Source organism: Giraffa tippelskirchi, chromosome 2, assembly GCF_054371585.1.
Source record: "Giraffa tippelskirchi isolate mGirTip1 chromosome 2, T2T-mGirTip1v1.2.pri, whole genome shotgun sequence".
Classification (NCBI taxonomy): domain Eukaryota; kingdom Metazoa; phylum Chordata; class Mammalia; order Artiodactyla; family Giraffidae; genus Giraffa; species Giraffa tippelskirchi.
The window spans coordinates 94,792,265-94,806,941 of NC_137276.1; the positions used below are offsets into that span (position 1 = coordinate 94,792,265).

General features: G+C 45.1%; 1 protein-coding gene, 1 long non-coding RNA gene and 1 other non-coding gene across 3 annotated transcripts in view; 1 reads left to right on the top strand and 2 right to left on the bottom strand.

Annotated features, from left to right (window-relative positions):
* LOC145539833 (uncharacterized) overlaps positions 1 to 14,677 on the bottom strand; it is a 386,573-nt gene that overhangs the window by 332,191 nt on the left and 39,705 nt on the right. The gene's annotated exons all lie outside the window — the stretch shown is intronic.
* Positions 1 to 14,677, top strand: part of RBP2 (retinol binding protein 2) — a 44,257-nt gene that overhangs the window by 21,949 nt on the left and 7,631 nt on the right. Inside the window, exon 3 of the mRNA XM_081574018.1 lies at positions 9,187 to 9,365. Coding sequence (XP_081430144.1) covers positions 9,187 to 9,365 — 179 coding nt within the window. The remainder of the gene's footprint in view (positions 1 to 9,186; positions 9,366 to 14,677) is intronic.
* Positions 13,273 to 13,406, bottom strand: LOC145540055 (small nucleolar RNA SNORA33). Its single transcript, XR_014078180.1, has one exon. It is a non-coding gene; the product is annotated as a small nucleolar RNA SNORA33 (small nucleolar RNA).

Below are 14,677 nucleotides of genomic sequence, written 5' to 3' on the forward strand. Positions count from 1 at the left end.
CTGAGGGTAGAGTCAGGGATAAAGCCAAAGGAATGCTTGCCATTTTAAGGGGTAAAGAAGTTGAAGGTCAGGAAAGTGGAGAAACTTTCCTGGGGTCACTTCTGGCTGGAAAATGGTGTTGCTCAGACAGGAGCCCAGTGTGTCTGCTTCTAACTCCCAAGCCCTTGCTGCAGCACTGTCCCAGGTGCTGCTGCTGCTACTAAGTCACTTCAGTCGTGTCCGACTCTGTGCAACCCTATGGACAGCAGCCCACCAGGTTCCTCTGTCCCTGGGTTTCTCCAGGCAAGAACACTTGAGTGGGTTGCCATTTCCTTCTCCCAGGTGAGGGTACTAATATGGAGTTAGGGGAGAGGGAGCTTCATAGTGAGCAAGGTTCGTCAGGATGGGGACCTCCAAAGAAGGCAGGAGAAACACTCAGAACACTGTAGAGACACTGCAGAAACACTGCAAGAGAATAATTCAGAGTCCCTGTGTAGAAATGAATGAATAAATGAATGTATGAATGAATGTCTGATGACCTAACAAAGAGTTAGTTTCACGACATTTAAATTGCTCCTGGTCCTCACAAATCAATGAATTTAGACACTTGCCAAAATCTTTACTTGATTGGATTTTCAAACAGGCACAGTGCTGTTGGAAAAACCCAGGTGAAGATAAGTTTGGTCCCTTCCTATGGGTCTTCCCTGGTGTGTACTGGCAGCCCCTCCTCCCTGACCTCCATCCCAATGGTGAGGGCCAGACTATGGGTGGGGCACCAAGCCATTTTTTCAACCTAGAGGAGAAGCAGTGTTTGATTCAATTTGCATAGAGATAAAAAGTACAAGGGGGCATGGAGGCACCCCAGGGTCTCCAGCCTGCCTCTGCTGTCTAGGGATGGCTTTGAGTATATTTGGAGAAGTCCATGAGGGTGAGAGAGGAGGAGGCAGGAGGGGGCAAGGACAGTTCCTCTCTTAATGGATTATCCAGAGGAGGAAATGGCATGGAAAGATGGAGAAGACTGCTCTTTCACTCTGCTTCTCACAACTGCCTGAGTGCTGATGACTTGTGAATTAAGAGTCCAGGTTCGAAGTCCATGGAAGCTGCACTTGGAATGGGTCTCAGATTTCATGTGATGAATCCGTGTGCATCTCTGCTCTTTAATTTACAAAGCTCGCCTGCCCTTTTAGCCTACAACTTTAGCTTTTTCCACAAGCACATTACAAAGCATTTTAATGTTGAGTAGCATACTCATATTTCAACTTTATGGCTTGCATTGTTCAAAATGCAGTTATGAAAAGTATGCTTTAATAAAGTCACTTCAGTGGGTTTTTTTTCTTCTGCGGCAGCTACAAGCCATATATATTATTCAGAAATAGCTTGCCTTTGGACCTTTTCCTCTGAAATAGAAATTCATTTCACCTGGCTATAAATCAAGCTCAGAGATACCTTTAATCCAGGAAAGCAGATCAAATATATTTGATAACCCTGGCGTTTAAATACCAATACCGTATCAGGAAAATAATTTTCCCTGCAAAGTACAAAGAGGAAGTGTTTTTGTAATCTCTGTGTGTGTGTGCTTGTGTATTCTACAGCAGCAGTTAAACCTTTCCTTTTGATTAGAAATATCAAGAATCCACCAAGAGAATGTTTGGCTCCCTTCCCTGGGGTGGAGCAGAGGTGACATGATTAACTAGCTGGCACACATGGTAAAGGGTAGCCAAGAGGCCAAGCTATTTTTCAATCCAGAGAAAAAACAATGTTTGATTCAATTTGCATAGAGCCTCTAAAAAGATTCCCTGGCGCTGGTCAGAAAGACTGACTGGGGCTGGTATTTCCAGGACAAACCTGTTCTCTTGGCAATAGACATTTTTAGGTGCGATCTACCTCTCTGAACAACTAGGGACAAGCAATAATTTCTGTTTGGGGAGTCTTAGTTGTAAATGATAAACAGAATGTACTTGTAGGCAAACAGTCAGGAGCGCTTCCTAGCTGGGTACCTCTGAACTGGTCACTTAAATTCTCTGAGCTTTGATTTCCATATCTGTGGAGTAAAAATAGACTTGCTCTCTAAAGACCACTTAAATTTAGAATTCTAAATTTCTCTGTAATTCCCAATTTTTCCTTAGTACAGTTGACCCTTGAACAACAGTGGGGGCATGTTTAGGGTCCTGACTCTTCACACAGTCAAAACTGTGCGCAGAACTTACAGCTAGCCCTCCTTATATACGTAGTTCCTCCGTATCCGTGGCTTTGCATCTGCAAATTTAACCAACCACAGATGGTGTAGTTCTGTAGCTACTACTGAAAAAAATCCATATATCAGTGGACCTGCAGAGTTCAAACCTGTGTCATTCAAGAGTCAGCCGTGGTTTTGTGTGACGCCCTCCCCTCTGTTTCATCTGGTTGACACGTGACTCGTGGTTTTCTTTCCTCGTCTCCTACCTGTGGCTCCAGCAGGGTTTAGTACAGCCCGGACCTCACTCAGCACAGAGGGCTAGAGCAGGAGCTCAAGTTTCTATCCTTTGGCCAAACTATGGAGTGAGAAAACCAATCCATGCAAACGAAGGTCTGGTCAGGCTGGATTAAATGCCCTTGTGGCAAGCCGGGGCTGTATGAGGGAGGGAGAGCATAGATTAGTCACCGTTCTGACTGTTCCTTCAGAGTCTAGAACCCTTGGGCTGTGTGGAGTGGCAGATGGCTGTGGAGATGCATAAATAGGATCTGGATGCTGATCTGGCCACTGTTTTGTTTTTTAAGCATTTAAAAAATATTTTTATTTATCTTTGGCCATGTTGTGTGGCTTGCAGGACCTCAGTTCCCTGGTCAAGGATTGAACACGGCCCCTGGCAGTGAAAGCCTGGAATTCTAACCATTAGACCATCAGGCCTCCCTGACCACTGTTTGACCAGAACAGAAAAGATCAAAGAGTGGGGGCCAATTGCATCAAATACCCACCAGCTCCTTGGCACTGAGTAAAGCACTTACCTATCATTTTAACGGAATCCTTACATAAACAATGCTATGAGATGAGCTTTCTTTCCCCACTTTACTATGAGAAACAGACTCAGGACAGGAAAGTAACTTCTCAGAGGTCACACAGCTGGGAGATCAGAGACAGGATCTTTGCCCAGATTTCACCCTCACCCTTTTATACCAGGAATTCTAAACATGGACATGAGCAGAATTGCTTGGAAGGCTTGTAAAAACAAAAAGGGCCCAACCCTCTACTGTAGGTTTAGGGTGGATCCCAGAATATACATTTCTAAAAGGTTCTCATGTACTTACTTGCTGGCCCAGGGGTCTCACTTGGAGAACCTCTGTCCTAGACCACAGTGCTCACATTAACCAATCCATAAGTATCTCTTGAGCTCCTACTGTGTGCCCAGCCCTGGGCCTGGTTCTATGGGGACACAGAGCAAAAAGCCAACATAGTCCTTGTCCTCATAGAGTTGAGACTTTGGAGAAAAGAACAATGAACCCCATGAAAAAGAGGAAAATGTCAGGTAGTGCCTCCTGGGAGCTAAAATTCTGGGCCTGGAAAGCAGGTGAGGAAGGAGGCAAGAAAGCGTAGAACGTGCTGGAGCAGGTGAGGCTGGGTGGAGAGGGGCAGGGATTCAGGGAGCAGAGGTACAGGGAGTATCTGGAAAAATGCAAAGGACTCTGAGGAAACCAGCCTGTGCAATCAGGGGGCTGATTTCAATGATGCCAGCAGCTACCACTTAAGGAGCCATTACCATAGCCACCAGCTCCCAGGCAGAACTCTCCTACACCATCACATTTAATCCTCAAAATAGCCTGATGCAATTAGTAAATAACTCCACTTACAGCTGCTTCTCTGTACTGCTTCCAGATCTGGACCCTAGTGACCAGGGATGTGGCTGAAGTTAGACTCCCAGACATCACCTGGCTCATTAGGCTGTATTGCTGGGGCAGAAGGAGAGAAACATGAGTTGGAGGGTGATATTAGCCTCTGCCTAGCATAAGCACATGTTTATACCGATTGGAAGATGGAAGACATTCTTTTTCAGCTTTTAGCAATTTTAAGGAAGGATTCATTTTTAAATCAGAAATACTTGACCACTTGGTCCTGTTTAGTCCTCCATTCCAAACAAGGCAACTGTTGCCTTAAAGGGAGAAAAATTGAACAGGGGATCTTTTCACAATTGCAGGGACCAGGAGACAGAGATAAAGGCCTCAGGAGGGGTTTGTCAGCCCTTCCTGTATTACGTTCTGTGAAACCCTAACCAGCTGGAAATCCCACTGTGGAGGGTTCTACAGCCACATAAGGTTGGGAAAGGGCTTCCCAGATGGTGCTAGTGGTAAAGAACCCACCTGCCCATGCAGGAGATGTAAGAGAAGCAGGTTCGATCTCTGGATCAGGAAGTTCCTCTGGAGGAGAGCACAGCAACCCACTCCAGTATTCTTGCCTGGAGAATCCCATGGACAGAGGAGCCTGGCGGGCTACAGTCCATAGGGTCGAACAGAGTCAGACACAACTGAGAGACTTAGCACACACGCAAAGCTGAAAGAGGCTACATCTTGTACCCTGCTGTTGGAGCTACTAAGGATCTTTTCCAGATTAAAGGCTCCGTGAAGTTTTTCATCATAGAAAACAGCCAGCCTGTCTTGGTTTTAATTTCTCATTTCTCAAACTTAGTTGATCATGAGTTCCCGTTTGAAAATAATTTTGACCACTAGTCTTTTATGGACTGAACCCATGGAAAACACCATGGGGCACCCTGGGCTCTGGGAATGCTGGCCGAGATGCCCAGGGGCTTCACAGTGGCGGAGAGGGCATTTATCTCCCCCAACACCCTGAGGCCTACACACCTTCCCCCCAAACACCCAGGCTGTATGGCTTGAAAGTGCCCAGGTACCATTTTGTAAGCCACAAGGCTGAAGCTATCAGAAAACATCCAGGGTTGGAGTGTATTTCCTCCAGTTCTGAATTCCTGTAGAGTCGTAGGCCTAGTAAGCAATTGCTATCTGGTGGGGACAGTGCACATGAACTCTGGGAAACATCAGCTGCTCCAAAAAGGGAGGGCTCACGCAGTTGGATCGAGAAGCCCTGTGGCTCCAGGGGAAATGTAGAGTCAGAAGTTCTTGGTATCTTGGGCAGCCACTGGAAGCGCACAAACTGGAGTGGTCTGATGTGATGGGACGGGCCAGCCTAGAGCTTGTAGAGCACAGAGCTGGCCCTGGAGACAGGCCATCAATTGCAGGTTCTATTACCACCTCTATTGCCTCCTCACTGTATAATCCAAGGCACTTGGATTATTCACTTCAGGGAAGTGAATCGCTGCTATATCCAGGGAAGGATAGTAGACAGGGTGGGGATGCAACCACTGGAGCTGTTCATTCTCTAAATTGACAGTTACTCCATGAAGTGTTGATAACTGCTGGTCTCTGTAAGCCAGGTTCCTCATGAGTAAAATGGAGATAATATAGAATTGATATTCATCTGTGGGTTTCATGAGAGAATGGAGTGAGTGAAGTTTCCCAGGGAAGGTTCTACCATGGGGCACCATTCCCGGTTGATCCCAAGCAGCGTCTTAACTATCACCCCAAAGGGTCTCACACAGCATGGCCCCCAGAGTCACCTTACCTAAAACTTAGCCCCTAAGTGCCCCCATAAAATGTTTTCTCTGATTTGTCTGGCTCTACCTTGGTTCCCTAAGCTCAGAACCTCTGTTTTCACCTCCCAACTTGATCTTCCACACATCCATCCAATTGCCAAACCCTTCTGATTGCTTCTCAACTGTGTAACCTTAGACAAGTCACTTAACGTCTCTTGGCCTCCAAACAGACCAAGATTATAAAGCAAGCACAGAGTTTTTTAGAAGCACAGTATGTGTGGAAGAGTGTACAAAGAAGCAGTTTATTTAGAGTAGAAGCTGAAGTTGCATCCTTGAATAAGAAGAGCACAGGTGTTCTTACATGGAGGGGTGTGAATAGGGGTAGCTTAGTTTGTGAATATGGGCTTAATCTTCCCAGGCTTAGATGGGAGAGACTCCCCTTTCCCTCTCCTATGATTGTATCATCTGTAATTCCGTATTTGGACTTCCACCAGGCTCCATTTTGAATCTTTCCCATAGCACCTATTCGAAACCCACAGGTGTGGGTGTGGGGTCAAAACGGCAATGCTAATCATATTATGATGATATTACGATGTGTCCAGGGTTACTAGAGGATGACTTGACATCCTCTCCACGCCTGTGTTGGGTGAACAAATCCTTTCGATCAAAAGAATGAGGAGGCTGCCATGGCTGCTTTGCCTTTCATCCAATCGTCTGCAGTCTGTACATTTTTATTGCTCATGCTCCATGGTTTTCACGTCAGATGCTACAAAGTTTTTGTCTTGGGTGCCATTCCTCCATCATGGCCTCATTAAGTGCAAAACAAGGAGATGGCTTGCCTTCTGCATAATACCTATGCATGAGGAGCCTGTCCTCGGGCTCAGCCTTGACTTTTCCTACCTCATGCTTAAACTGCTGCTGCTAAGTCGCGTCAGTCGTCTCCGACTCTGTGCGACCCCATAGACGGCAGCCCACCAGGCTCCCCCGTCCCTGAGATTTTCCAGGCAAGAACACTGGAGTGGGTTGCCATTTCCTTCTCCAGTGCATGAAAGTGAAAAGTGAAAGTGAAGTCGCTCAGTCGTGTCCGACTCTTCGCGATCCCATGGACGGCAGCCCACCAGGCTTCTCCGTCCATGGGATTTTCCAGGCAAGAGTACTGGAGTGGGTTGCCATTGCCTTCTCCGCATGCTTAAACAGCAGCTTTCAAAGTTCTTGAACTATTGAAGTCTTTTCCCAAAAAACAACCCCCTAAGGAAATCTAAGGTCTAAAACTGTCCAGAGGTTCAGGGTCTGAGATGAGGCCCAGAAATCTATACTTTTTACATCTTCCCAGGTGATGCAGATGGGCAGCCGGTTTTGGGTCCCATCGGTGAATTCTTAGATGTGGCAAGTTCTCAACAAATAGTATTAATAATGAACAGTAGTTGAGCAAGGTGCTGGCATTCATGTACCAGTCTAGGGCAACTTGAACATTTTTGTCTCTTCAACTTACGGTATGTAATCCTTTTACCTTCTGGGTTGCCTAACATAACTTGAAATTATTCCCTTATGATTAAAGTGTTAGTTGCTCAGTCGTGTCTGACTCTTTGCAACCCCATGGTCTGCAGCCCACCAGATTCCTCTGTCCATGGGATTCTCCAGGCAAGAATACTGGAGTAAGTAGCCATTCCCTTCTCCAGGGGGTCTTCCCAACTCAGGAATCGAACCCAGGTCTCCTGCATTGCAGGTGGATTCTTTACCATCTGAGCTACCAGGGAAGCCCCTTATGATAAAAGCTGACTTTATACAATTTAGGATCCCAAAGACTACCCAGTTGAGATCCTTCCTGGATTCTGCTGTGATCCAGGCATCCAGCTTGGACCTCTTCTCGGTCCTTTGTGGAAGAGAAAGTGGTAGTGACCAAAGACAGATTTGGAAAGAAACGGGTCAGAAAGGAAATGGGGGGAGAAGATGAGTGAAGTGATGCTTCACTTTAGGGAAGTGAATCGCTGCTATCCAGGGAAGGATAGTAGACAGGGTGGGGATGCAACCGCTGGAGCTGTTCATTCTCTAAATTGACAGTTACTCCATGAAGTGTTGATAACTGCTGGTCTCACTCTTGGACACAATAGTATTTATCCCCCGCCAGATAGTACACAATGTGAAGTTTAATCACCTGCTACCGTAGAGATGAGGCTGGAATTCTCAAAGAAACAGCACTCAGTGAGTTTGAACTGTTCTTACTCTTGAATTCATTATTACCTTGGGTTATGAGAGAATCAATCTCAGTGTGTTTTGAAATCTTCTAGGTAAACTATCTCTAAAAAAAAAATTAAAGATTTAGATTGACATCCAAAGATTCTGGAGAATTCACAGTGTGTGTGTTTGTTGCTCAGTCATGTCCGACTCTCTGTGACCCCATGGATTGTAGCCTGCCAGACTCCTCTGTCCACCGGGATTCTCCAGGCAAGAATACTGGAGAGGGTTGCTATTCCCTTCTCCAGGGGATCTTCCTTACAGGGATCAAACTCGGGTCTCCTGCATTGAAGGCAGATTCTTTATCATCTGAGCCACCAGGGAAGCAAGAAAATTCACAGGCATTAAGGTCAAATGTCAAAAATGATTTGGCTAGAGACCGAAAGCTTAATGATGTTTGTAACAAGGATAGGAATATAACAGTTCTGGTATTATCGTCTGTTTCTACATCATTTTCACAGGACAGTAACATTTTGGCTTGGGTGCCATTTTGTGTACAGAGGTTAGCAGGAGGTGGGCTCAGCACTTAGATTCTTGCTGTAAAATGAAAAGCTTAGGAAATGCAACACACTATTGAAGGGCATGCTCCCTTTTACTTACAAGTAGTCTCTAGGAAATGAATAAGATTTTCTTTAAAATATCAAGGCAAAGAAAAGGTGTAAATGGAGTAGATGCAACAAAAACTGGACAGTTGTGACCTCTTCCTGCTGAGTATGCTGAGTTCCTTGTACTCTCCCCTCTACTTCGGTTTGTTTGAAATTTTTTGTTATAAAAATATAAACAATTATTCATCTTTTCCTTAAAGACAACAAAAGAAAGCTCTGAGCAAGTGTTGATGTATGTCTAAGCTGTGCTGGGGGCCATAACTAAGGCAGAACAGCCTCCCAAAGCTGCTATAAACAGAAGTTTGTACGTATGCTTCCTTTTGGAGAGCATGAATGAAAGTTCTGTCTTTACCCAGGATCTAGACTGGTTGCTTTTAAACAGTCTTTTTCTTTTTTAAACCACAAAGACTTCTGTTCAGCAAACTCTAAGAAGGAAACCAATATGTCAATAGATAGACGGGAGCTGCTGTGGGGGAGAGTGTGTGCATGTTGTATATATGTATGCGTGTGTACACACACCCTGAGGAGATGCAACTCAGGGGTGAGCCCTGCTTGCTACCTCCTGCTCCCATCAGGGCTCCCAAGTAGGCGCCCAGAGACCCTGGGTTTCCTGACAGTTGGCTGAGATGCCCGGACTGGCCGTGTACAAGACAGCTCTCACTTCCCACTTAAGCGAAAAAATGTGGCCGGCCTGAGATCCATGCCTCTGGTCTTGAGTGCTTGGCCTTGTTAAAGAAATGAATGAGTCTGGCTGAGCACCTCATAACCTCCACAACTCCCTGTGCCAACAGATATTGATTTTGCCACCCGCAAGATTGCCATCCATCTGACTCAGACGAAGATCATTGAGCAAGACGGCGATAAGTTCAAGACACAAACCAAGAGCACATTCCGTAACTATAATGTGGATTTCACAGTCGGGGTGGAGTTTGAAGAGTATACAAAGGGCCTGGACGACCGGAAAGTTAAGGTACTGTCCGGGCTAGAGTTTTCACTGGCACGCTCTTGGTGCAGGGGCTGGTTTTTGGCTTTACAATGGAACAATGACTGAAACCACGTGCGAGGCATCAGGAGAGGGGCACCAGAATGGACTCAGTGATGCTGGATAAGCAAGTATTGAAAGTTTAGTGGGAAGAAGCAGGCTGGCCTCTGCATGAAGCTTATAAACCAAGGAGAGATTAAGGGATACTGACCTCTCAAGTGTCCAGAATAAGAGACTGACTCATAGACTGACATGGGCCTGGCAGGCAAAGGGAAGAGGACCAGGGGGAGTTGATAATGGTGCCAACTGAACAGCATAGCTTCATCACCGGGCAGCCCTCCTCAGCAGCAGTCAAGCATTGCCATAGAGGATAAAGCCCTCATGTTGCTAGAATTTTTATTCTCTTCAGGAGCTGTTGAGCATTCATATATTCTTATATGAAATATCTCCATTTTAGATGATCCCAACTGATTTATTTATCTTTTAGAAAATTGCAGTGCAAATCACACCCAAAAATCAGTAGACTAGATGAAGTCAGGCTTTCCCCAATCCTAGTAACTCAGAGAAATCTCTGCCAAGTTTGTGTCTTCAGTTTCAGCCTCACCTTAACTTGCAGGACATAATCGAGGAAACCCTCTGGGCATCAGAAGGCAGACTTCTAGCCGCTTGAACTGTTTGGATATAGGGAGGCACCTAAGGCAAGCAGACAACTGAGTGCAGAGTGGGAAGTGTTCTCCAAGCCCGAGAACTGGAGTCTGCAGAAGAGGCAGGCCCTCACCCAAGGGGCCCTCAGGAATAAGGCAGAGATTGGTAGTAGCAAGGAGAAGTGGGGTGGTGGTGGGGAACATGAGGCCAACAGCAGGTCCTTCTCTCCTCCTGCATCACCTGGTGGTATCACAGCCCAGTGACTGACTCTTGTACTGTCCACGTTCATGCTCAGTGTGAATGTCTTTGGTTTTCCGAATGCAATTACACCTGGGTAGTCCCAACAAACACAAATGGGGAGAAATCCAATCTCAGTCATGTCCACACTCGTGATCAGTGTGAACGTCTTTGGTTTCCCAAATCTAATTGCACGTGGGTAGTCCCAACAAACACAAATGAGGAGAAATCCAATTTAAGGATGCCCACACCCAAGTCTTAACATCATACAAGTGCCCCAAGATTGCACAGTCCAGCCCAAGCCCATGTGGTTCACACAGGAGTGGGCAGCTTGAAGCCTCATGGTACCCACTCCCTCTGTGCCAGTGTAGCTACCAGGACCTCTCTCTTGACTCCCAAGCTGAGGAGGGCTGGACTGAGGCTCTTGTGCCCAGTTATCCATGCTCTCACCTCTACAGAGGGCCAGCCTCTTTGAGGGTCACAGGAAGCAGGACCCACCAGCCTGCCCTTCCCCTTTCCCCGTGAGCGCCTCTCACCCCAGAGTCCCACTCTTTCTGATGCTTCCAGGAACTCCTTCAAAGTTGGAGATCTCAACTCTTCCCCCAGAACTCTGGCTCCTCTCCTGGCATGTGGAGGAAAAGAGGTCATCATTCTCTGAGGACGACTCTAAAGCCAAAAAAGCAAGATTTTATTTCTCAATCAAGTTGTCCTGAGACATTGATCATCTAAGCCATTGAGTCTGGGTTGAATGGCGTTTAATGCTCCTTGCTGAAGAAAAGTGGGAGATGGAAAGCACTTTGGAAATGCTTCCATCAGAGCAGTCTTGGCAGGAGACCTGAAGCTCAGCCCTTGTGGAATCGCTCCCCAAGGGATTGCTAGATCTTCAAGGCTTTTCTGAACTGTGTGGCTACAAGGCCAAATCATCAGACACCAGAACTGATAGGAAGATTTGTCTCAGGATTTTTGCATCCCTCTGCTGTTCTAACCTAATCAGTTCTAAATGATTCATTTTCCCCTTGTTTCTCAGTTTTGGGTGTGGGCTGTTGAAAAGCAGGCCTGTCCTCTGACTCATTCTTTTATCACCTTTGATGTTGGAGAACTCACTTTTGCTGAAATAGATCATGTCCTTTTGATCCTTCATGACTCTCAAAGGACTCCATCTGATAATGCCTACCCTTTGGCCTCTCCCTTCCACACACTGTCCCCTCTGAGAGCCATCCATCCTCTCTCCCAGATCAGCTCTTAGCGCTGCAGAAAGAGATAATCCCCTTTCTCAATTCTGGTTGATGTTTTGCCTGCAGCAAAAAGCCAGGGCTGATGAACATACATAAACACACACACACACAAGACTGGTGGGGGCTGAGAAGTACCCAGACAGAGTTTTCCCAGCCTCCAGCATGGGCTGTTCCCATGAGAAATACAACATGGAGCAGGTGCCCTCGGCACTACCTTCTTCCTGTAACCTAACTACAACCCTTTAGCTGAAGAGGGAGGGGCGAAAGTGGGTGAGTCTATGCCTCTGATTAATTTCTATTGCTCACACTTGATAGCACACCCGAGTGCACGCAGAAGTTGCTCTGTATGCATGTGCACATTTGCGTGTAGTGCTCCTCTACTCCTCGTCCTCTTATTCTCCAGGATCCAGGACTCCACTTTCTTAACTCCTTGGTCATTTGCATGAGCTCCTCTGAAAATCTCCTCGTTCAGCAGTTTGGAGGAGAGAGTTTAGGGGTGGGTTGCAGCAGAGGCCCTTCAGGGCCCTGCAGGGCCCAGTTCTGTGATATCCAAGGGCAGGAGTGATAAAACCACATTGATCATGCATTTGACTCTTTTCTGAGGGACTCAGGGACTGCCTTCTTCCTTCCTGTGTGTTGTATACCTTACTAGCTTCCTACACTTACTTATTTCTCAGAATTTAAAGCCCCATCAAAAATACACGAGCTAGGGAGTTTTGGGGAGAATGGATACATGTATAGGTATAGCTGAGTCCCATTGCTGTTCACTTGAAACTATCACAACATTGTTAATTGGCTATACGCTAATATAAAACAAAAAGTTTTTAAAATAAAATACACAAGCTACCCAAAGTAAAATAAAACTAAGAAGCAGTAACTGATGTCCACACCACAGAATATCATTGCAGCCATATAAAGGAATGAAGTGCATTCACACATACTATAACATGGATGAACTTGGAAACTGTTATGCTAAGTGAGAAGACAAACCCAAAAGGCTACATATTATATCATTTATACGAAATGTCTAGAATAGGCTAATCTGTAGAGACATTAATGGTTACCATTAGTAGTGATTGCTAATAGATACTGGGTTTCTTTTAGGGGTAATGAAAATGTTCTAGATTTAACTAGTGGCGATGGCCTTACAACCCTTGAATATACTAAAAATGAATCATATGCTATAAAAGGCTGAATTTTATCTTATCAGAATTATATCTCAATTAAAAAATAATGGTAAGGAAAAACAGATAAAAAGATGGTGTTTAGAGTCATGATTTTGAGAGGACCCATGAGAGCCCAGGGAAAACAGGCTCCCCAGGAGGGACCCCACCTGGGCGATGCAGGAGGCAGAACTGATGCTTACAAGAGAACAGATGTACTGAGGAGGATTTTAACATGCTAATAGTGTCCTTCACTGCTCCTAATTTAAAGAGCTGTTACTTTCCTTTAAAGAAAACTTATTTGAGAGTGATTCAAATTTACAGAAAAGTTTCAAGAGTATAACCAAGAGTATCTATACACTCTTCACCAAGAGTGACCAATTGCTAACATTTTGCCTTATTTGCTTTATCGTTTGTTCTTAATCTTTCTAGTATATACACATTTTTTTCTGAGCAATCTTATGGGTTACCCCTAAATAATTCAGTGTATATTTTCTAAAAATTAGAATGTTCTCTTATGTAAGCACAGTGTAGTTATCAACCTCTATAACTTTAACATTGACACAGTACCTGTGTCTAATTTACCATAAAAGGCTGTTGTTATTGTTGTTGTTTTCTTGTGGCCATTTTCAGGGGCCTTAATGATTTCAGTGTCTTAAAGTTTCATAACGTGGCTTTCTTATTGCCAGCTTTTTCTAAACGTGTTTCTGCAGAAACGCATTCAGGTAAGCAGATTCATAGACTGGCTATCATGGGCTGTTTTTAATGATGTTAACTTTGTGGGCTTCCCTGGTGGCTCAGATGGTAAAGAGTCTGCCTGCAATGTGGGAGACCCAGGTTTGATCCCTGGATTGAGAAGATCCCCTGGAGAAGGAAATGGCAACCCACTCCAGTACTCTTGCCTGGAAAATTCCATGGACGGAGGAGCCTGGTAGGCTATAGTCTGTGGGTTCTCAAAGAGTTGTACACAACTGAACGACTTCACTTTGGACATGGTGATGGAGAAATTGCAGTGTGAGGCCAACTTCCTTCTTTAATTTCCTACAAGTCATCCTCTTCATCTTCATGGAACACTGCTCTCCCTCTTCAACATGGCCCAGAACCAGTGGTTTTCTTCTCTTATATCCATCTTCTCAAACTCAAGATCTGTGAAGGCAATTGAATCTCTTTTTAAAGCCTCCTCCAACGCATGGATAAAGGACACCAACTAAAAGCAAATTGAGTGGTGGCATTTTAGTTCATATAACCATTTTCTGCTCCCTTCTGATTGTTTGCTTCATGTAGGAGTGAGGCTACAGTATTATAGGTATTACCACAATTCATCAGTAACCAGTTTACTCTGGGGTCAGAATAACTTTTAGTTAATCTTGTTCCCTAACATGAGTTATTAAAAGAAAACATTGGGACAAGCCCTCATGCACCAACATTTTTCTCCTTTGTTCCTTCCACAAATTTGTTAAGCCCCTACTGCCTGTGAGGCCTGGGTCAGGAGCTATTGATAAATAATGAATCAGACCCCCTTTCCTGCCCTCAAAAATCTCATAGCCTCTTGAAGTAGCAGACAGGTAGATGGACAATTACCATCTACTGTCCATGTTAATGGACACGTGTACACTCTGGTGATACCAAAACTAAAGCAAGAAGGTGGGGTGACTAAGACACTATCAAGAACTAGCAATGAAAAATATATACACATGCTCATTTATTTCCCCCTGTGGATTTATCCTCAAGATTCTGTTTCAACAAAATCATTTAATCACAGACTTATTCAACAGTGTTTCTCAGGGACCTCCTACATGCTGATGACTCTGCTGAGTCTGGGGCTGAAGAAATGAACAGCTGCCATGGCCTCTACTTTTATGGAGCTTGTTGTCTATTGGAGACAGACATTCATTCAGTCAACATGCATTAGGTGTCCTTGATGTGTAAGACAATATGGGCTGGGGGACTGGAAGACACTGTCCTTGCCCAAACAGAAGATGTGAGTCCTTTCTTGTCTATTTGGGAGGGATCTCTGGGA